The 25000-nt window shown below is 43.4% G+C and overlaps 1 protein-coding gene across 3 annotated transcripts in view; it reads right to left on the bottom strand.

Annotated features, from left to right (window-relative positions):
* Positions 1–25000, bottom strand: part of adamtsl3 (ADAMTS-like 3) — a 190935-nt gene that overhangs the window by 91864 nt on the left and 74071 nt on the right. For all 3 annotated transcript variants that reach the window (XM_069172923.1, XM_069172924.1, XM_069172925.1), the window contains exons 4-5: positions 11930–12057; positions 2446–2491 (exon numbers count right to left, since the gene is read on the bottom strand). In XM_069172923.1, coding sequence (XP_069029024.1) covers positions 2446–2491; positions 11930–12057 — 174 coding nt within the window. The remainder of the gene's footprint in view (positions 1–2445; positions 2492–11929; positions 12058–25000) is intronic.

Raw genomic sequence — 25000 nt, 5'->3', positions numbered from 1 at the left:
GACATTGATCAGTGTTGTATCGGGAGGTTGATGAGGAATCCTTAGGACTTCCTAGGCCCAATTTGTAATATTTGTTTGTGGAAAGTAATGAAAAAAATAATCAAATGTAACAACTTAAATGACTTTGATGGAGTAATTAAGAACTGAGTCTGATGGAAATTCATATCTGTTGACAAATACACTCATTCAAATGTTTCTGCAACAGTTTAATAAAATGCAGGTTTTAATCTGTTTGTGTGACTCAGACGGGACTCGATGGAGATCCGGCCTGTCGGATCACATCAGACGAGACTGTCCAGTCCAACACCTGGATGTCTCAGATCAACAGGAGACACTCGTCTCTCTGGGTGACAACTGGCAGACTTTTGACAGCCAATAATAATCTGTCCTCCCTGATGGAGAACCGGACACATCCAGTCTGACACGCGAGCTTCCTCCAGAGACGCTCTGCCAGGCGACGCGTCCTTCAGACGCCGACTAACCAGAGAACCTCAGTTCAGACAGACTCCGCCTCCAGAGACACCCGATAGATTTAATTCTGGGAACACTTCCCACTCCATGATTGACTCTCCATGATAAATCCTGACTGAAGCACTTCAGTGGAGAAAAAAGGAAAAATAATTTGTCTTCCTCTGATTTAAAGTGGTGTCAGACGGTTGTTTCAGCAGACTGGATGTACGTCTGTGGTTTGTGAAAGTGCAGTAATGTAGAGTTCCCATCAGAGCGGTGGTTGGTCTCTACTGATGGTGAAGGTGGAGGGAGTGTTCATCTGGAGCAGAATATCATGGAGACACGCAGCACATATGTGGTATGACCTGAATTAAATAAAAAATAATGCAACTATTTGAATCACTTCTTTAAAGGAATGTAATTTATTACATTCGATTAATTTTCCAACAAATTTTTGAACTGGAAAATAAAACTCAAATGTCCTAAAATAATCAAATCTAAACTCGGCCTTGAAAACCTTCCAATAAGACACAACACGTACTGTCAAACTTCAATTAAAAACTCTTCAATATAACTTGAATTAAAATGGAAGTGCTTTGATTTTAACGCATGTAGATCACAGCTGACTGCAGTCGAGGGAAAATGTTCCCAGAACTTTAAACCAGGTCCACATCCACACATGGACTCCCTGCTGAGTGATGATAGAACAACTAACAGAGAAAATCTTTTTAATACCTCTTTCTCCAACTACCTTGACTTTGTGTTGGTTAAAGCATCGATTTGATTGGCAGACCAGAGGCGGTGCAAATTGAAAAAAGAGAACGAATCAATAATTAAAACTCCAAGCAGTGATGTACGGGCCCTCGCACTCCCGCGCGCCGTCTCCCCGAAGCCATCTCCCCGACGTGCAGCGCGCGAGGAACCGCGTATCCCCGCTTATAGTTGCTATTTTTGTCTCCTTTCCAGTCTCCAGCAGGTGGCGCTGGCGAGCCGTTTGGCCACGCCCACTCGCAAAACACATCAGATGTATCGTCTCACCAAGCCGGATGTATGTGACACGTTTCGTGAGGTTTCAAGCATCCTTTGACCTTAAACATCAACTTCCTGTGTCACAGCGAGACATCCAACTTTGCCGCATCGTCACGGCAACGCCCATTGACAAAGTCGAACGAATGTCTCAATATATCATCGACTACGTGTTTAGGTTATTGTGACCCGACTTTAGGTTCATGGGATCAACCAGCTCGACGTAGAATGTGAAAGTATGAAAAGTGTCATTTCCAGTGGCCAACAGGGGGCGCTATGACTATGAGCGAATATTACCACACAGGGGTCTTCAGGGCGGGGCTGTTATCATACCTGTGATGTTTGGAGAAGGTCGGTCCATGTACATAAGATTTAAAGCAACTTGTAGTTCAATGGCGAGATCTCAAAATGGCCGCCTCTTACGGGCACACACGTCGATGAAAACAAATTATTTTGATAACTTTTAATCCCAAACATGTTTTCTATCCAGAGAACCTAAATTCAAGTCGGTCGGACAAAATCCCTCGGAGGAGATCGACAAAGTACAACGTGTCAGAATCACCCAAAATGGCAGCTAAATTCAAAATGGTGGACTTCCTGTCGAGTTGACGTAACGGTGCGATGTCACTTTTTAGTGCGTCCAGGTGTGATACACGTGTCCACTGGATTTGGTGAATTTAGGTAAATGTGGCCGCCGGGGCATCTCTGTAGGGGGCGCTCTCGAGACGTTTGGCCACGCCCACTCGCGACTCCACCAGAATACGAAATTTTTCGCCGGGAGACAAATGTTTGTCCACGTTCATGAGTTTTTTTGAATATGACAAAGCCTCCAAAAAGGAAAATCACTTTACGTAAGAATAAGAACGGGTAACAAAAATAACATTTTTACGAAAAACAACAGCAGGGCTTTTGCACCGATGCTCGGTGCTCGGGCTCTAATTAATGATTAAGCATGAAGATCCGACTCACCGTGTTACTGCAGCTTCTGTAGCGGATGTTTTTGCCATCACAGCTTCTGAAAAGCAAAAAAAAAAAGCAAAAAGCTCATGATAAAAACCAAACAGTACAGAAAAACACCTGTTCAGAGAAAGGTGGTAGTTTCCTAACCAGGAGAAACTCACATTATATCACTTCTTCGACTCACTCACGTGTCTACCAACACGAACGATCCCAACTGACTTTCCATCTGTGTTGTTTCCGTGGTAACAGCATATAAATACAACACATGATGCCCCACCATGGCGTAACATGGTGTTCAGAGGTTTGATCATTTCATGTTAAGTCACCAGTTTGTCATTTACAGACCGCTGGAGGCAGACGGAGGTTTGAAGGGACGTCGTGGTGTTGTCCAGTTCATTTGTCCTATTTGGGGTTAATTATGTTCAGTTATTCCTCCGTCTCCTTCAGGAACAACCCGACATGTAACTCATGTAGTTTATCTGTCGTGATGAAGGTGAGTCTCAGTGAATTGGAAGTGCGGCTCCGCGTCATATAAAAAAAATGTATAATTAACGGCCGGGTTTTGGCTCCTCCCCCTCAGCCTAACTATATTAGCATTTCCCATCATGACTCAGTTCTTCCTTCAGTTAAATGAGTTATTAATCAAACGTTACAGAGCACTTAATGTCACTGATGAAACACCGTTTTACCATCTTTATTTGACAGAGTATTTTTACACAAAGACCCTCCTTGCTGCCGTTCTTCATCCACTTCAGGGTAATAATTTAAAGGGATCATGCGACAACAAGAAGACAATAATTTAGCCTCTCCTGTTAATCATTAGCCTTTCACAAAAAAAAAATCATTAAATAGTAAATATTAGTTTTTAACTGTTGACAGTGAGGAATAAAAAGAGCCAAAGACATTTTATATCAATCAGGCTAAATGGAGAAATAATTTTCGTTGTTTTGTTTTTTTTGGGTGATTTTGGAGAAATATTTGAAATCATTTCTAAAAAAATACAGACTTTTGTTTCCATTTCACGTGTGAAATATGTGAAGAACACTTGTAGCTTCATCTCTTTTAGGAAGGGAACTGTTTTTTAATTCATTAACTCAATGTTTTCTGCACCTCTTTCCATCTCAGTTCCTGTTTTGTGCAGAATGAACAGTAACATACATATGATACCCCCCAGCCCTCCCTCTCCACCCACCCCTCACACACACACACACACACACACACACACACACACACACACACACACACACACACACACACACACACACACACACACACACACCTGCAAGATCATAGCACACTCCACCTGCAGCGCATATCAGCCAGAGAGCAGCCATGTCAGCACTTCAATGAGCCCAAAATGTCAAGTAAAACTGAACACACACACACACACACACACACACACACACACACACACACACACACACACACACACACGCTGAACCCGAACCGTGTGTGAAATGTGCCACAGCAGAAGCTTCTTTTCCCCGTGACAGCACAGACATGCAGTTAAATCCATTCCACCTTGTTAGCACCATTAACAACACAACCTCTTAGTGTGTGTGTGTGTGTGTGTGTGTGTGTGTGTGTGTGTGTGTGTGTGTGTGTGTTAACTGCCGTAACGTAAAGCACATTTCTCCCGCCAGCTCACAATAACATGAGACTAAACTGGTAGCAGCTCATTTAGTAAAGCAGACCCGGTCTAATCTGAGTTTAGTGCCGATAAGAAGCAGAGCCACACAGCAACCCTCCAACCGTCCAACCCTCCAACCGTCCAACCCTCTGACCCTCCAACCCTCCAACCCTCCAACCATCCAACCCTCCGACCCTCCAACCCTCCGACCCTCCAACCCTCCAACCCTCCAACCCTCCAACCGTCCGACCCTCCAACCGTCCAACCCTCTGACCCTCCAACCCTCCGACCCTCCAACCCTCCAACCGTCCAACCCTCCAACCCTCCGACCCTCCAACCGTCCAACCCTCCAACCCTCCGACCCTCCAACCGTCCAACCCTCCAACCCTCCAACCCTCCAACCCTCCAACCGTCCAACCGTCCAACCCTCCGACCGTCCAACCGTCCAACCCTCCGACCCTCCAACCGTCCAACCGTCCAACCCTCCAACCCTCCGACCCTCCGACCCTCCAACCGTCCAACCCTCTGACCCTCCAACCCTCCGACCCTCCGACCCTCCAACCGTCCAACCGTCCAACCCTCTGACCCTCCAACCGTCCAACCCTCCGACCCTCCAACCGTCCAACCCTCCAACCCTCCAACCGTCCAAAACCTCCAACCCTCCAACCCTCCGACCCTCCGACCCTCTGACCCTCCGACCCTCCAACCGTCCAACCCTCCGACCCTCCAACCCTCCGACCCTCCAACCGTCCAACCGTCCGACCCTCCAACCCTCCGACCCTCCAACCGTCCAACCCTCCAACCCTCTAACCGTCCAAAACCTCCAACCCTCCAACCCTCCGACCCTCCAACCGTCCAACCGTCCAACCCTCCAACCGTCCGACCCTCCGACCCTCCGACCCTCCAACCGTCCGACCCTCCAACCCTCCGACCCTCCAACCCTCCGACCCTCCGACCCTCCGACCCTCCAACCGTCCAACCGTCCAACCCTCCAACCGTCCAACCCTCCAACCGTCCGACCCTCCGACCCTCCGACCCTCCAACCGTCCAACCCTCCAACCCTCTAACCCTACAACCCTACAACATTTTCTATGTAAAAATAACCTGCTTTGGCACAATGATATTCAACGTGTACTTCCTGTTTTGAATGACACACCACCAGCACCCAAACTGTTATCTAACACTGATAATTGCATAAAATAAAGATTATACAGAATTTGAAATAACAGCTGCTGGATGTTTCTGACATTTATTTGTCACATTCAGTGATCTATTCTGATTTCTCTGCATGCATGTTAAATAGTTTTCACTCACTCGTAAATGCAGCACAAGCTTCCCTTTCATTCCTGGGATCATAATTCACCTCCTCCAACACTGAACTCTATTTCATTGAACATTGACACATACAAAATGATGAGGTTCTACCACTTTAAGAGGGAGTGTGTGTGTGTGTGTGTGTGTGTGTGTGTGTGTGTGTGTGTGTGTGTGCGGGCGTGCGTGCGTGCGTGCGTGCGTGCGTGCGTGCGTGTGTGTGTGTGTGTGTGTGTGTGAGGGGGGGGGGCAACTATCAGTGATTAGATTAATCATACTATTAATATTTAAGGCCCACTACACTTAAATATGAAGCTATTGGTGATAAAATCTCTTCTACTTTGTTCAAACCAACCATCAACCAGCAGTGATGTCATCAACCATCAGTGAGGTCATCAACCATCAGTGATGTCATCAACCATCAGTGACATCATCAACCATCAGTGATGTCATCGTTGGTTTGTGAACGTTATGAATCCTCCAGTTCAGATTCTGTCCGTCACCATCTTTCTAGTTCGGAGCGGTTTGGAGCAGGAAGTGACCATATTTGGACGAGCTGGGGGAGGAGCCAGCGGTGGATCTGACCGATCTGATTGGAAACCTGACGATACTACGTCCCGCCCACCGATAGCTGTGACCTGACTGCACCACAGGCCTGTCAATCAAACAGACACGCCCCCAAAAACAGGTCTTCTTGAATCTTCTTTTCTAATGAATGAGGGATTATTTTCAGATGGACCTCCAGAAAACTAATAAGAAGGAGTGACTTTAGCTAACAACACTGAGATAACTGATGGACACATTTTATTCACTTTGGATTTGATGAGAGAAGTCGAATGGGAGTCTATGGAGCCGGAGGCTTTTTGGAGCCGACCTCTAGTGGCACTCGCTGGTATTGCAGCTGAAGACACTTCTGGATCAGAACCATTTTACAGACCTGAAGCTACGAACTCTTTTATATCCAGTCTGAGGTTTAATCTGGTCAAACAATTTTGAGAAAATCTCTGGTCCCATGACTTTGTCTTCTGAGTCATAATAAAAGTATCTTGGTTAAACAAACGGTTCTGAAATATTGACAGTACAGCTCACTTCGCAACTAATTGCGTATATTTTTGTTGTCTTTGAGCTCGTACGGTCATAATAAGAGACCAGTGCGTTAAAATCAGATATCTGTGATAATATCTGAATCGTGTGTTCACAATAAACTAAAAACACATATTTTTCCACAGATGAGTCAGAAACCATGGCAACGATAATACAAATTCAACAAAGTTCAACATAATTATCCTTTTCTTATTTCAAAATACTTCTATAACAGTTGTTTTTCACAGCCCTTCAGTACAGTGTGAGACTTTATCACCTCGTACCGCGACTTACCGAAGGAAAAAAACACATTCCTGTCGAGAACATGCTGTAAAATTGTCATTAATAAATAATGATAGGAAGGATGTTCATTTACTTTCATGTCAGGTTGATTATAAAAGCATTCTGAATATGCATTTGATAACAGAAACAGTTCTGTCATCTTTCAACATGAAATGAGCAGCTGGGAGTGAACAGTGATGATAAAGACGTGTGTGGCTTCTGGAGTCCGATTGGAAACTGAGGAGAAGGTAATGTTACAAGCTGTCAGGAGACAAGATGGAAATAATAAACTCAATGAAGCTTCAACTGAAAAGTGAAGCGGGTTTTTTTTTACACATTCAAACAGTTTCCAGTCAGATTCTTATTTTTTCAGTTTCAGTTTGTCTGAGAGAAGAACACAGCTGAGAGACAACGGTGACACAAGAGACACAACGGTGACGCAACGGAGACACAATGGAGACGCATTGGAAACACAATGGTGACGCATCGGAGACACAACGGTGACACAAGACACACAACGGAGACACAACGTTGATGCAACAGTGACACAACGGAGACACAATGGTGATGCATCGGAGACACAACGGTGACACAAGACACACAACGGAGACACAATGGTGACACAAGACACACAACGGAGACACAATGGAGACGCATCAGAGACACAACGGTGACACAAGAGACACAACGTTGATGCAACGGCGACACAACGGAGACACAATGGTGATGCATCGGAGACATAACAGTGACACATTGGAGACACAACGGTGACACAACGGAGACGCATTGGAGACACAATGTTGACGCAACGGAGACACAACGGAGACGCATCGGAGACACAACGGAGACACATCGGAGACACAACGGTGACACATCGGAGACACAACGGTGACGGATCGGAGACACAACGGTGACACAAGAGACACAAGGTTGACGCAATGGAGACACAACGGAGATGCATCGGAGACACAATGGTGACACAAGAGACACAACGTTGACGCAACGGAGACACAACGGAGAGGCATTGGAGACACAATGGTGACACATCAGAGACATAACAACGCAATGAAGACACAACGGAGACGCATCGGAGACACAACGGTGACACATCGGAGACACAACGGTGACACGAGACACAACGGAGACGCATCGGAGACACAACGGTGACACAAGAGACACAATGGAGATGCATCGGAGACACAATGGTGACGCAACCGAGACACAACGGAGACGCAACAACGATGATCTGACACAGGAAGTAAGGAGCACAGAGAGATAACTACAAACAGCTGGAAACAATCAGGGCGGTGAAGACCATCAGACAGGTGGGAAGACGAGAGGACAGGAAGTTAAGACAACAGAAGTCAGACAAGAAGGTGAGCTGTTAAAATAAAACAGGAAGTGAACATGAGAGACAGTAACACCAAGTTGGACTGACAAAATGAAACAATAAGTGATAGGACAAAAGAACACGAAACGTAAAGTAAAAATAAAGGTGTTTTCTTACACACCAACCAAACGAACTTCATGAAAAGTTCAGAGCAACAAATGAGCCAGAGCTTCATGATGATGCAATCAGAACAGCTAAAACATGCCATGACCTCTGACCTCCGAAGGCACCCTGGGGTACCAGGCCTCAAGATGTTCGCAGCAGTTGTGAGACGGACTCAGAGTGGCTTCATCTCGTTCCAACACATCCCCAAACCACCGATAGCTAATCCATCCTCAGATTACACAGACGTGATCTGAGCGTCTCCGTGACGACGCGTTTGCTGTTATGAGAAAATTAAGGATTTACTTAATTTGTGAATTATGCCTGTTCTGATGAAATATACAACAATTTACCTGTAAAATCTACACTCAGACAGGTTGTTTTTTTCACCAAAGGGCAGTTACTTCCTCTGGTAGTGAGAGTTGCTTCAAAACAACAGGCTGAACTGGTGGGAGTTAATGGAGCTTTGAAGGAGGGAGACGCAGTCTGGTACCAGAGGGGGAAAGCTGCAGTCCAAGAGAAACACTGGCCAGACAGAGAGCTACTGTGTGTGTAAGTGTGTGTATAAGTGTGTGTGTGTGTGTGTGTGTGTGTGTGTGTTGCTGATTAAAGTTGATGTTCTCATTCTAGCCAAATCCTACTGTTGTACAGAGACAGACACACAAAAACAGTATATTCAGTCTAAACCACAAACTGTTTCTAAAAGAGTTCGTAGCTTCAGATCTGTAAAATGGTTCTGATCCAGAAGTGTCTTCAGCTGCAATACCAGCGAGTGCCACTAGAGGTCGGCTCCAAAAAGCCTCCGGCTCCATAGACTCCCATTCAACTTCTCTCATCAAATCCAAAGTGAATAAAATGTGTCCATCAGTTATCTCGGTGTTGTTAGCTAAAGTCACTCCTTCTTATTAGTTTTCTGGAGGTCCATCTGAAAATAATCCCTCATTCATTAGAAAAGAAGATTCAAGAAGACCTGTTTTTGGGGGCGTGTCTGTTTGATTGACAGGCCTGTGGTGCAGTCAGGTTACAGCTATCGGTGGGCGGGACGTAGTATCGTCAGGTGTCCGATCAGATCGGTCAGATCCACCGCTGGCTCCTCCCCCAGCTCGTCCAAATATGGTCACTTCCTGCTCCAAACCGCTCCGAACTAGCAAAGATGGTGACGGACAGAATCTGAACTGGAGGATTCATAACGTTCACAAACCAACGATGACATCACCGATGGTTGATGACATCACTGCTGGTTGATGACATCACTGATGGTTGATACTTTGGTTCGACAAATACTAGAAACTAAAAGTCAGGATACTTGATTGAAGTACGGAGAAACACTTTCAATTAAAACTCCCTAAAAAGTGTAATAAAGGCTAGTTTGCCACACTGTGTTTTTACCTCTCATTTAGTTTCAGCTCATGACCACAAGGCCATTTAACAGGTTTCAACACCGGTGTGTGTGTGTGTGTGTGTGTGTGTGTGTGTGTGTGTGTGTGTGTGTGTGTGTGTGTGTGTGTGTGTGTGTGTGTGTGTGTGTGTGTTTACTGTGTCAGGTTTATATGAATAATGCAGAATAGCTCTTACTTTGGACTCTCATGCCCACAGTGAAAGAAAATTGAGGGGTGGCATGGATGAGAAAACTGGGCTGAGTAGCAGTCAGATACGATGGAGACAAATTGCCAGTAGATTACAGAAAGATGCAGCGGGAGGCAGTCTGGAAGAGATAAATTGAGACGTCCTGAACAAGCAACACCGGGCGGCAAACATCTGAGCAGAGACGGACTGATAGCGAGAGCAGACGGCCCCATGTGGGTTTTAGAAACATCAGAGATTTGGAATTGACTCACTCGATGTGTTTATCAGCGTGATGAAGACACAGACCACACCCAGCCACACACGGTCTCCATGACTTCCCAGCATGCACTCCTCACTGGTCTGTAGACAGGTCTGGACTCTGTCACAGCTTCCATCGCTTTCTTTCCCTTAAACTTCTGCCTTTTTCCCAGATCTGAACAATTACAACAGTTTGGTTCAGACTGAAATATCTCAGCAACTGTTGTGTGGATTTATATTAAATTAATAATAATTAGTACTTTGGTGACACCTTTTCCTCTGGTATCGCTGAGGCCCTGGCAGTGTTAGTTTAGTCACTTTTTATGAGAAAAACAAGACTGAGACTGAAAAAAGTCATATTTCAAGAAAAAAAATAGGACAAAACATATCGCTGATCTGTGGCGTCGGAGACATTTTATCACTTCGACCCGGTGGTAGTAAAAACATGGTCATGTTGAATATTTCTGAGTATTCTTCAGTTTATTAAAGTTTATACAACCAGTAGCTCCGCCCCCAGAGATCTGATTGGTCAACTGAACATCTGGAACAAATCATCATGACATCACACCATTCTCATCACTAGAAATATCACTCCACCTCCTCAGTGGGAAAATAGAATTAGAATAGAGTTTCATATACTATGTAATATAATGTAGTTTCTACTTGTTATAGTTCTATTAAATGACCCATTTGGTGAAGTCGGGTCTCTTTTGGTCCTTTTTGGTCGCTCCGAGCACCCGTACCGTAACACCACGGATAGTCACGCACTTACAATCCTAGAGGAGGCTAGCTGGACCGGTTTGGTTTGAACACATGACACGGAGCTAAAATGTTAAAAACACAGGAGAACATGGATATCTTTGTTCATCAGATATCTTTGTTCATCAGATATCTTTGTTCATCAGATATCTTTGTTCAACATATATCTTTGTTCAACATATATCTTTGTTCATCAGATATCTTTGTTCAACATATATCTTTGTTCAACATATATCTTTGTTCATCAGATATCTTTGTCCATCAGATATCTTTGTTCCAACCAGACTGAGCTCGCTGAGCAGTTTAGTGTTTCTATGTTTTGTATTTATTCAGTTGGAGACTAGAAATTATCTCTGTTGCTCGGTGGTTGCTAGGTAGTTTGACTACTTCCTGGAGTAGGAAACATTACATATATTACATAAGAGTCTACTGACTGTTGTCCAGTTATTAGTCATACCTCGTGTGTTGACATGGAGACATGGAAACGTTTTATATTTTGAGAGTGATTTGCTCCACAATATGAACAAATTTAAATTACATGTTTTATTTAGATGGTAACTTGTTGTATAATTGTATAATTGCTATGAATGTGATCGAAATTTACAGCGAAATGTTTTATCACTTGTCCTCCAAATCTGCCGGGAAACCAGAATGTTTGTTTACAACTTGTCTAATAATAAATATTAATCATAATTATAATGTTTCTTTACCAAATGGACATCTTTTCAACGTGTTCCCAGATCACTGTAATTAATTTCGGAACAATAATATTATTACTGATTGGAACACATGAAAAATACACCCAAGCTTTGAGAAAACATAATCAACTATTAACAGATGTTTTTAAGGGGGGGTCAGTGAGCTGCAATAACTGTACTGTACATAGTTCAGTCACGTTGACTTCTCTCTGTATACAGAGTCTATGGTGAAGTGAATGAACTGGAAACACATGCTTAACAGGTATCTTAATATTCAGCAGGAGTGGTGTATTTTGTGCAGCTGATTTTTTTGTTTCTCATTATGGAGGGTTTTTTCTGTCTCTGTCATGAAGTATTTCCATATTTCTAATATGTTGTTAAATGGCGTCTTGTCAGATATTAAACGAGTCTTACCCTCCATTGAGGCAGCGTCGTAGTGAGTAGGAGGCTCCGCCCCCACAGGTCCGAGAGCAGTCGCTCCAAGGGCCCCAGGCGTCCCAACCGATGTCCCTGTCTTCCTCTGAGCGGGTTGTCCTGGACGCCTGCAGAAGGACAAACACCAACATACAGATCACGGACTTCACTCAGGTTCGATGTTCACGTTTTCACACCAACTTCTGACCAGTTGTTCCATGTTTTTTTTAATTTTTTTATATTTCACTTTATTAATCCCCGAGGGGAAATGTCTTCACTACAGCAGGGGGGCTCTCAGGGGGGAGATGCTGCAGCAGGCTGCCACTAGCTCGGCGCCAGGTAACCTGACCTGAGGTGCATGTTTTTGGATGATGGGAGGAAGCCGAAGAACCCGGAGAGAACCCACGCAAGCACAGGGAGAACATGCAAACTCCACACAGAAAGGCCCAGGACCGGATTCGAACCCGGAACCTTTTTGCTGTGAGGCGACAATGCTAACCACTGCACCACCGTGCCGCCCAAATGATTAATTAATTAATTAATCATTAATTAAATGATTAATGTTATTAATGAGAATCAGTGTACTGGTGAACCGTCTTTCCTGAGAGAGAAACTAAAACAAAGTTAAATTCCTCTTTCAATGGCTGGTTCTGGTTCTGGCTCCCCTCGACTCTACTCAGTTTTGGTACTAGAGTCCTTTCTGGATTTCGTTTTTCTATGCAGATCGTCCTCCTCAATGTGGTGTCGCAGTGATGTCATCTTCAATGCGACACACACAAACAATGGATGCTGTTTTTAATTCCTGATACGTGGATTCAAACACATACATCATTTATTCAAAACGCTGTCTACTGGAGCATGTTGAGGTAAAACATTTGACCACTGTTGTAATATTTAATACAGCAACATTCAACCGAACACCAAACAGGAAAAAGTCAGAAATGTGCCAAAGAACTCTGGTAATAATTCTGTACAAACAACAGATATATGTTTGTTTCAGTTGTAAATGACATCATGGTCACATCTCTTCATCACAGTGTGCTGCTCTAAGGTTTGGGACTTCCTCTCTCACTGAGGTTTTGGTTTGACTTCTGAAAACCGAGAAAACCAACTGAGGGAGAACTCGCTAAAGGCTTTAAAGTAACTGCTGTGTATCCACAAGGTGTGAAAAATACCCAATCATCAGGCTTAAGCTGAAAAAGCTTAAAGGCCCAGAGGGACAAACTCTGGCAGAGATCATTTCTGTCCTCAACGATGCAGCGGCCACATCCACACCGAGCCCACACAGCACCAGTTTATCTCAGGCTGCTTCCACTCGGTGTGACGGAGAAGTCACAAAATCCCAGAAATGAGGAAACACTTCATACACACATTGTACAGATGAGTGGCACATGTTTCCACAGCCTCTGGCAATAAGATCCCTGTGAATCCAATCAGAACCAGGTACCATGTTCTCTGGGATCAGCAGGCTGTATTTACACCACCACTGCAGCTGACGTTTAAAACCAAGCAACAGCAAAGCATTTCAGTTGCAACTCAAAGCTCCAGCACACACCAAACACACATGCACACCGTCATCACGTTCAGTCGAAGAAAATAACTGATAGCATTTCAAGCACTTCACTAATTACATTGTTAATTTGTTATCCTCACACAGGCAGAAGGTTTAAAATAACTTTTCAAATCAAAACGTTGTGCTTTTTAACACCATGAAATATTACAAGAGATTTGTAAAACATTTGCAAGTTTTTTTTTCGTAGCACAAACCACCAAATCACACATTGGTCCATATCTACCAGAGGCAAAGGCCTCCGTTTCATATCAGGTCAAAACTTAGTACACGGCTGCACTGTGTCTGCAACACGAGAGGGCTTTTACTTTGAAAGGGACAGAAAGTCGCAGTGTTTGCCCGACCGATGGTGACTTTGTGCCTCAGTTACGCTGCATTCAGCTGACCAGTGGTGTAACTCAATCAATGACAGACATTTGTTTTTAGAGCCCTGACTCCACTGCTACAGTCCAGTCAAACAGCTTTTCATCAGAGCCAGTGGGAAGCTTTTATTGTGAAAAAACTACAGGAAATGCTACATGTTTGTATGCAAAGGGAAGCTGTGTCTGTGGGCTTGAGCTTCACATTCTGCTGACTTTTAATAATCACAGCTGTCTTGTATGCAGGTGAGACACGTTTGTAAGAAAAGGTCACATTAGGTTTTTCTTGTATTTTTCCAGCTCACATGTTTATTTTTAGGTGCAAATGGAGTGAAATACTCTGTAGAGCCCTTCATGTCAATACATCTTTCCCAGTCAAAGGTTCAGGCTGTTAAAGCGTTACAGCCTTGAAGGGAAATGGTCTGCACTTATAAAGACTTTATCACTTTAGCAATCTCAAAGCACTTTACAGTTCACCTCCAATTCACCCACTTTCACACACATTCACACACCAGCGGTGAAACTCTAATGGAGTCTCAGGGAACTTTTTCCAACTCGATTACTTCTCTTCTTTAAATATTTCAGTCTTAAGTGATTAAAGGTTAAAGTTGACTGCAGCATTTTCATGCTTAAAACCTGCAAACTCAACTTAATGAGTGATTTTGATGAACAGTTGAAGGAATGATTTTTTTTTATTGTATCTCTGTCTTGTATGTGAAGATTAAGGAAAGATGAAGGCTGTGAAAAATCCACTCGGTTGGAGGTTCAGTGAAGGTCAGGAAACTGAAGCAAGGTCAGGAGAAGATGAATAAAAAGGTCAAATATTTTGTCACAGGTCTGTGATGGATCACAAACTGACACACAAGCAAATCAATCAGCCTCCTGAGAGGATGAATCGAATCCTATGTGATCTCCTGACTTTTCCTCTACCAACACCACGAAGTTGACTTTTTTGATTTTTGTTATTTCGGTGAACACAAGCGCAAGGTGCAACTGAGGAAGGAAAATACATCAGAATAGATAATCAGGTGTTTCACAGCCTACCTCAATCATGGCCAACTGTGGCTGAGCGGACCGACACCTCCGTCCAAACTTTATCATGAGTATCATGAGAACTGCTTCCCAGTTTAGGAGACAGTTCAATGATAGAAGACAAAAACGTGCATCTTATAGACACCGAACACTGGCATTAATTAAATATCAAAGTGAGCAACTCATCCAGGATACTGAAATCAGCTGCTGGAAAGATGTTGGTGAGTGAACAGAAGTAATTTATTCACACCTCGAGCTCCTGATGCAACTCATTTATTAAGAACACTGATAAAGAGCAACATGCTCCAAACATCACAGATATTTGTGGTGCAAGTTCACCTAAAAACTGACACCAAAATTCCCCCGCCCGACTCGGTGCAGTCAGGTTGACCTCGGCCTACGGACCTCGCTCAACACTGACACCAAAAATGTCAAATGAGAAGGTAAGACCAGCCTCTACACATTTATTTGAACTAAGTCATACAGTCTTATATAATCCTGTCTACTCCAAACAAGCCTGATGGAAGCCGTTCTATCTCCCACTGTGCCGTCCCACCAGGAGTGAACCGGTCCAGCAGATAGTCCGTGCCGGCTGCCGCCTCCCTCTGCTGAGTAACAGGGTGCTGAAACACTCAACAGTCACATTACCTCACAGTGATACAGTCATCTGTAAACCTAAACCTGCGACACGCATCTCACCCCCCGACCTTCCTCCCATCTTATCTGCTGTGTGAAAAGACGAGATGAAAGCGAGGAATTGAGACTTCGATAGAGAGTGTTAGGATGGAAAGAGAGAAGGTTTTCCTGGCTGAGTGTCACCAAAAATAGGAAAATTGGCTTCCTCTGGTAAGTGATGTCACCACAGCCCCCGTGGTGCCAAAGAAACAAGGAATCCCATACTGTGTGTGTGTGTATGTGTGTGTGTGTGTGTGTGTGTGTGTGTGTGTGTGTGTGTGTGTGTGTGTGTGTGTGTAAAAGGAAAGCTGAAGCACAATAAAGCATTTGTGGAAAATACTGAAAGTCAGAGGAGGAAAGAAGTGAGCCTACTTTTAACTTGCGCCCTTCACCCCGTGTCATCGGACTCCAAACATGTATTTATACAATTGGAAACAGTGTTTTTCCTGGAGAGGTGATAGCGCCGGCCCTCCGCCACAACAGTCCTTCTTATGTCAGTAAAACTCCCAGCACAGGAACAAACTCTAATTCCTCTGACAATGTTATTTATGCCTGGTCAACCAGAATTAACATTTCTGACATGCCTGTGCAGGTTTGGTTTTCAGGGCTGGATCCCTGGCTGACACCAGAGCTGGCAGAGAGAAACACTTTGCAGCCTCCGGCCTCGTTCCATCGTACCCGCGGAGATGGGATCGATCTGTGGCTCTCGGATTCCTGCGCCGCGCTGGAATTCCTTATTCTCCTGCTTTTCTCTGCTTGCTGCAAACAAAGAGATAAACTGATCCTCTGGAGAGGAATTAGACACGTTAGCACTCCGCTAATAGGATAAAACCACCTATTGTTGTCGGGCTCAGCCGGCTAACAGCCATTACAGACCTCCAACAGTAATAACATCGGCATGAGGAGAATCCGTCCAGCCGAGGCTTTTCTGGCCCGGACAGCGAGCCGGGTCTATTGTGTGAGCTCTGCATAGTTCAGTATCAGCAATTTGTGTCCACTGACGACCCACATGACCCGGCGATGTACAGTAGAGATCTCAGTTCACCGCAATGAAGGTCCAACACGCCAATAAGATACTCAGTGAGTGAAGCTCCATCGTACCACTCTTATTAGACATCATTTAGAAAAGGCTCATAACTGCAACTTTGAATGCTCATTATCAAGTGAGAAACACTTTATTCAAAGGTTTTTAAAACTGGAACGGTCAACAGAGGAGAAAGATTAAGCTAGCGAGCCGTTCGGCCACGCACATGCGCCAAACCTCCAAAATACGTCATTTATTGCCAGGACCGACACGTGTGGAAAGCTTCATGAGCTCGGGCCCTAATTAAGGGGTTGCAAGACTGAATAGGAAATGACAAAAGAAAAACATTTTTGCTATAAAACTATTAAGCTGTCAAAATTAGATTTATTGCCAATTTTTCACAAAGAAGTAATTTGTCTGATGCACAACAATCAAAAACAAAAAAGAGAAAACATTCCAAAGTGAGAGAAATACAGCTAAACACAAAAGAAAGAAGGTCCAAATATTTCAATAAAATTTTACGAAAAGAATAAGTACAAAAAGATGCTTTAGTGCAAATGATGACAGCGTAAACTGTCTATGAGTTTCTATGTCAGAGGGGAAGAAATTGTTGTCACGGCATGAAGTTTGGGTCACATCAGCTTCTCATTGAAAAAGTTAATGTACGAGGAGGGAGAGGTCTGTTCTGATCTCTCCTGCATGCGTCAGTGTCCCGGAGGGCCGCCAGGTGGAGGTCGTTCCCATCAGAGATGAGCCCAGTGACGGTGGTGTTGTCTCCAACCTTCAGGAGGTGGACTGACTGGTGACTGCAGGTGTCTCTGTTTGTGTACAGGAGGAGGAGTCGAGGGGAAAGGATGCAGCTTTGAGGGGAACCAGTGCCGATGGTCAGAGACCTGTTTTCCCATCATCCTGTGCTGCTTCCTGTCAGACAGGAAGTCAGTGATCCACCTGCAGATGGAGTCAGGCAGGTGCATCAAGGAGGTGAGATCTGAAGTTCGCAGACAGGATGCTGGCGTTGGGTCCTGCAGAGTAACGGTGCTGCAGAATGAAGAAGAGGGTAATGGTTGCTGCATCGTCCACAGACCTGCTGTTAACTCAATGCTTTCCCGTTAATGTCCCTCTGCAGGATGGAGGGTCCTTGTCGTGTTAGGACCGGAGGAGTTGAGGGGAAGCTGGAGATGATAGCTGGAGTCATGGTGTGAGTGTCTGGACTGTCCTTCTGGCTTTCCAACTGACAGGAGACGTCTTTCAGGTTGTTGGCCGGCCGTGCTACACAGAAATCATTTCAGAAGCTGATGGATGACGTTACAGCCTCGGTTTACTCATCCTGACTGTTGGTCACAGTCCTGAAAAAAGTCCAGTCGGTACTTTCCAAGCATGATTCTCTCCTGAGTGATGAAGTAAGTGGCCCAAATATGAAATGCATCTCAGCAGGAGGTGGTCGGCTGGATGGCAGGCGTACAAAACACTGGACTCTCATACCAGAGACTGTGGTTCCCATCCAGACTCAAGACCTTGGTAAGCCTAGGCAACCAAAGCATTTTGGTTAAGGTTTAGAAGAGGTGGTGGTCTAGGTTAAGGTACAACACAGCAATCTTACAATCTTGTGTTTTTAATAGCACATTTTTTTAGCATTATTAAGTAATCGACGAGCCATTTGTTTAAAATTTACAGGGACAAAAATGTCCTTATTAATTTGATTCTTATTCAATTAAGCCAAATCTAATTCTAAACATAGACTAAATAAAGAAATTAAAAGTGAAGCCAATGCAGAAATATCTTAAAGTGCAGTACCACTGAAGGCCACCAGGTCAACCCATCCTTCACGTATTCATTCACTCAGTCAGCCCTTCATTTACTGATTCATTGATTGATTTATTGATTCCTTCATACTCTCTTTTCCTCCAGTAATCCTGTATTGTGTCATTGATTTCCATCTTTGTCTGAGAATCATGAAACATGTACAAGTGAAAATCCTATTAGGTTGCTTCACACTTGATCTCCTGCAGAGTTTCAGAGCGGGTAAACAGACTTGCATCACTTTGTTTGGTTGTAGGAGCTCATTCAGAGGGAGAATAGCCGACAGCTCTAATCTCTGTTGGTGTGCTGATATGGGAGTGTGACAGATCAGATTAGAAGAAAACTGCCAGACTACTTATGTGTATGAGAGTGTTGAATGCAGAGCACCGTCTACTACTTAATGGAGTCTGTCTAAACCAACCGACTTCCTTCACTGGAGGTGTGTGCATACTTTTTGGATTTAATCTCACTGCATAATGTTAATGCAGACTATCCTTAAACCAATGAACAAGTGAGGATTATTTCCCCAATGCAGGCTGCAATTCAGCCATGTCTGCTAGAAAGGTTACATGAAAGTGATCCGCATTAAGAAGTGATGTTCACCGGCAACGTTTTGTTCCAGCTTAAAAATCAGGAAGAGACTCATACGGTGTGAAAGGAATCTCTTCCTTCACTAAATGGGAAACTTTGAAAAAACATTGCGTATGTTTTCGTTCCTGAACCACAAATCATGTTTACAGTGAGCGTAACTGCGGGACAGTCTTGGTCATTAAAACAACCTTCTGATTCAGTTAATCATATAAAACTGAAGTGGACTCTTGTCTATTGAATTTGATGTGAATCAGTCAGTTGGAGTGCGTCATGACGCAGCAGCTGATCTCAGCCATGAAATATAAAAGACAAGACGGGTTAACTACAAATTAATTGGAATTAAATTTCACACAAAGGGGTAACAATTCAAATGTTCATCTGCTCATCTGGTTCAGTGGTCTGGCCATGGAGTGAGGGAAAATAACATAAATGAATTGCATCGGGAGCTTTCAGTGTCTAATTTACTTCTGCTCACCTGATCTCAGTATATTGGACGAGTGTTCCTTGTTCTCTTTGACATTTAATAAATGATGAAATAGCAAATAAAGTTCAGAGTTAAATGATCCACGTTTCCAATGCATCACCCAATGTGTCGACTTCAGTGACTTCCAAAAACAGTTCCCTCCTCTCCTCAAGACAAATTTACATCACCATAGTGGAGGTCGACCAGTAGCACCATAAATTCAGGGATTACAAGCCTGAAAACGATCTGAAGACACCTTTTAATTATCGACTCCTCCCGCTGCGTCACAAATGCGTTTGTGTTTATCAAATTACCCAAAAAGTTGGCCACGCCTACTCGTGCTCCCAGAACTCAGAAACGTGTTTCACAGAAACAGAGTCCTCAAATGCAAACGCATGCTGTACAGTTTTACACATTTTCAAGCACTCCATTAGTTTCCATTCACTTCAGAGATGAATGAGCCGCCTCTTGCAACACCTTCCCAACCCTCCTTGTTTAATTATTCATTCATTTTTTCAATTATTATGATAAATTTGTCACTCAAACTCAGGCTTCTTTTATTCTTCACACACCGAACACAATGTGTGCTTCAAACCGAGTGCAACAAGCAATCTATGGAAGATGTATTCAGAGCAAATAAACACCTTTAAGTTGTTGTGGTGTTTCTCAGTTTGAAGCCTTCATGGCCAGACACATGAAGAAATCCTCTAAAACGCTGATATGTTCAATGTAAAAGGACAAAAATGATTCCAAAACACGATGTTTCCTCAAACCTGTATTTATTTAATACAAAATAGTTTTATATGAAGATAACCTCCTCAGATAACCTCTTATCCCACCAAACTCCTCTCTCCGTTCCCATCTCTAAAGATATGCAGTATATGAAATAATCCTGACACCAGTTTACAATAATTCATCCAAAGCTTTGACCAGGTTTGTGTAGTGTGTGTTTACAGCTGCTGCGGCCAACTTCCTCCTTCCTGGAGCCTGGCACGGCCTAAAATCTGTCCAGTCGACGGAATCAAGTCCAAGGCAGGAGTCCACTCAAAGTCCAGGTGTCCGTCATTTTGAGTTTTGGAAAGTCCAGTGGACGCCATCAAGTTTGTTATTCTAGAAAACAATTCCGATAACTGGACTGACAGCTCATCTCTCAGGACGCAATCTTAAAACCCAATCTCATGGTGGAAATATCACTTCACTGAAAATACACTTTAAAAGGTCTAAAGGAGATTTGAATTTGTTCCTTTCTTGCTCTGACCTGTTAAGTCCGTCTCATTCATTGGTTGGCAGGTTGGACTTGGGACTCATTATCAACGATTAAGCTCATTCCCAGGCTGATTGCAGCAGAGCGCTCACACTGGGAGACCCGGCCTGCAAATACCGCCGCCGCCTGTAAAACCTGAGCGTCGGTTCCTCCGTTTACTGACATGCTCCCTCACCGGACCCGTCCATGACATCATGTATAGCAACGGGACAAATAATAACAACCAATAAAAGACGTAATGTCTCCGGAGAGAAGCTGAGTGGACTCACAGCGACGGGCGTGTCAGAGCGTGCCGACGGGAAACATCCGCTCAGTCTCTCATTCTGCTTTTTGTTTTTAGCGTTCGTCAGAGGACAGTTTGCATTTAGCCTCAGACAGACAAACAACAGCAGGGATCATTTAGTAGACTGGAAATGGAGGTTGTTTTCTCCACACTGTTTCCAAGTGGCTGCTGAAGGGATGATTATTGTGTTTTTCTTTTTAATTCCAGAAAGTATTACTACGTAAAGTGCCCGGGTTACGCAGGGACAGACACACACACGAACTGTTACGCAAGTACAGACACACACATGAACTGTTACACAAGTACAGACACACAAATGAACTGTTACACAAGTACAGACACACACATGAACTGTTACACAAGTACAGACACACACATGAACTGTTACACAAGTACAGACACACAAATGAACTGTTACACAAGTACAGACACACACAGGAACTGTGACACAAGTACAGACACACACAGGAACTGTTACACAAGTACAGACACACACACACAGGAACTGTTACACAAGTACAGACACACACACAGGAACTGTTACACAAGTACAGACACACACAGGAACTGTTACACAAGTACAGACACACAAATGAACTGTTACACAAGTACAGACACACACAGGAACTGTTACACAAGTACAGACACAGAAATGAACTGTTACACAAGTACAGACACACATGAACTGTTACACAAGTACAGACACACACATGAACTGTTACACAAGTACAGACACACACAGGAACTGCTACACAAGTACAGACACACATGAACTGTTACACAAGTACAGACACACAAATGAACTGTTACACAAGTACAGACACACACAGGAACTGTTACACAAGTACAGACACACACATGAAGTGTTACACAAGTACAGACACACACAGGAACTGTTACACAAGTACAGACACACATGAACTGTTACACAAGTACAGACACAAAAATGAACTGTTACACAAGTACAGACACACACAGGAACTGTGACACAAGTACAGACACACACAGGAACTGTTACACAAGTACAGACACACACACACAGGAACTGTTACACAAGTACAGACACACAAATGAACTGTTACACAAGTACAGACACACACATGAACTGTTACACAAGTACAGACACACACATGAACTGTTACACAAGTACAGACACACAAATGAACTGTTACACAAGTACAGACACACACAGGAACTGTGACACAAGTACAGACACACACAGGAACTGTTACACAAGTACAGACACACACACACAGGAACTGTTACACAAGTACAGACACACACACAGGAACTGTTACACAAGTACAGACACACAAATGAACTGTTACACAAGTACAGACACACACATGAACTGTTACACAAGTACAGACACACACAGGAACTGCTACACAAGTACAGACACACATGAACTGTTACACAAGTACAGACACACAAATGAACTGTTACACAAGTACAGACACACACAGGAACTGTTACACAAGTACAGACACACATGAACTGTTACACAAGTACAGACACACATGAACTGTTACACAAGTACAGACACACACATGAACTGTTACACAAGTACAGACACACACAGGAACTGCTACACAAGTACAGACACACACATGAACTGCTACACAAGTACAGACACACACAGGAACTGTTACACAAGTACAGACACACATGAACTGTTGCACAAGTACAGACACACACATGAACTGTTACACAAGTACAGACACACACAGGAACTGTTACACAAGTACAGACACACATGAACTGTTACACAAGTACAGACACACACATGAACTGTTACACAAGTACAGACACACACAGGAACTGTTACACAAGTACAGACACACATGAACTGTTACACAAGTACAGACACACACATGAACTGTTACACAAGTACAGACACACACAGGAACTGTTACACAAGTACAGACACACATGAACTGTTACACAAGTACAGACACACACATATATATATCTAGCACAGACACATATCACAAAAACTGTTTGTGGATTCTTGCAAAACATGATTAAATATTGGTTGGACTGCTGCCAGTAATAAAACTTGAGGAAATAATCAAGTGAAATCCTCTCACCGTTCTGCTACACATAACTCATAAATCAAACAGGCAATTAAGTGCTTTACACAAACACTGAAATTCATTTTCTGCCTCCTAATCAACATTTAATCCCTGGTTTCTTGAAGGGAAACTACACATAACCCCGGGTTCATATTTCCATAATTCTTGTGTGGAGGCCCTCGTCCACTGGCTGGCTGCATGATTCTGCCCGGGTACAGATCGCGTATCCTCCACATCAAGTTCAACGCTGACTCTTAAAATCAACCACACAGACTCGTTTGAGGGAATGTGAAGGTTCCCTGGAAGTAATGACGTCTCATTTTAATGCTGAATTCATGTCTGCAGCAGCAGTGGAAGACTTGAAACTATTAAATCAAAACAAAAAGAGACAAAGTGAAATTTATGTAATTTTTGTTTTGCGTTTTCATGTGTTTTTATCTGAATAAATAGTTTTTCAGCGTTTCACCACATCAACTCTACAAACCATCATTAAAAACTGGAAACACTGTGTCATGTTATTAAAGACAAAAAGTTAGATAATGCTGCTTTAAATGTGTTATTTCATTTCGGTCCATTATATTTCACTTCATTTCTTTATTTGAATATTTTAGTCAGTTTTAAGCAGCACCTTACACCCTGACCTCGTGTTTGTTTAGCTTTACTACATTTGAATTCACCTTGAACAGCATGTGTGTACTTCTTATATAGAAGAGCATCATGAAGCTGCCTGGAGCAACTACTCTATAAAGACATGTCACTGTGAGCTGAAGAAATGTCTCACATGAAGTGAACCAAAGAGAAAACACTGAGGATTGTGGAGGCAAAAGATTAAATTCATTGTTAGAGGAACATTTGATTTTACAATAATCAAAACGTCAAACTACAGTGACTATAACAACAGATCCAACATGTCCTCTTCCTGTCAGGCTGTGAAATCGTGCCCAGACGGCACAATTAAAGGTGCACGAGTGTCAATCTCAGTCTTTCATGCAGCAATAAATATAAAAAGGACAGAGATGACTTTTAACTGTTAGGACAGAAAATCAAAACTCAAATTCCCTTTAAATATAAGCAAAAATAAGCATTATTGATGAGAAGCCAGGCTGGCTGGGATGAGCTAGAGGATGGAGTGATGTGACAGGACAGCTGAGTCTCAGCTGAATATTTGACTTGTTGTTTTGTTCCAGTCTGTTTAGCCTGAAACATTCATGGTAACTGTGAACAACAATCAATAAACACGAGTCCGTGAGGAAAAGAAGACAAAAATCCCTTAAACTTGGCAAACACAAAATAACTTACAAGAAAAATGTGTTACTTGTCAAGCCCTCCCCTTTATGAAGGTGGCATTGTGGGTAACCGGGGGGGGGACGTAGGGTGACGTATTGAGAGGTGAGTGACTGTCTCTCTGTACGTCAGCAGCACAGCAGACACTGTGAAGCACATGTGGACCAGGGTGATAAGTTGCTGTAATAAAGTGTGTAGAAAGGCCCTCATCGGGCTGAGTGACATTCAGGTTTCAAGAGGGGCGGAGCTTCACTGTCCAATGCCGAAGAAGGCGCGTCTGGTCACTGAATGTTGTCACTCAGTGCAGAATCAGATAATACAGATGTAGTTGTTAGGGGTGATGGGATGCAGTAGTTCCAATAGCTTTTGCTTCAGATGTTTTTTGTGCTATGATTCATAAACTAAACATGTCCTGTATGTTTCACATTAAAAGTACATCAAGAGAGGAAGGTAACAACTCTTTTTCAGGGCCGACATGTGGACTTGTCACAGTAGGGAAAGCACAAGTGTTTTAATGATGACTCAGTTCCATTAAGTGCCCCAGTTAAGTAGCACAGTGAACCAAACAACCATCAACCAGCAGTGATGTCATCAACCATCAGTGATGTCATCATTGGTTTGTGAACGTTATGAATCCTCCAGTTCAGATTC

Source organism: Embiotoca jacksoni, unplaced genomic scaffold (assembly GCF_022577435.1).
Source record: "Embiotoca jacksoni isolate LCO1_2020_lvr unplaced genomic scaffold, fEmbJac1.0.p SCAF_56, whole genome shotgun sequence".
NCBI classification, from domain to species: domain Eukaryota; kingdom Metazoa; phylum Chordata; class Actinopteri; family Embiotocidae; genus Embiotoca; species Embiotoca jacksoni.
The sequence above is the reverse complement of the archived record's forward strand: the minus strand, read 5'-3'. Positions and strand labels throughout refer to the sequence as shown.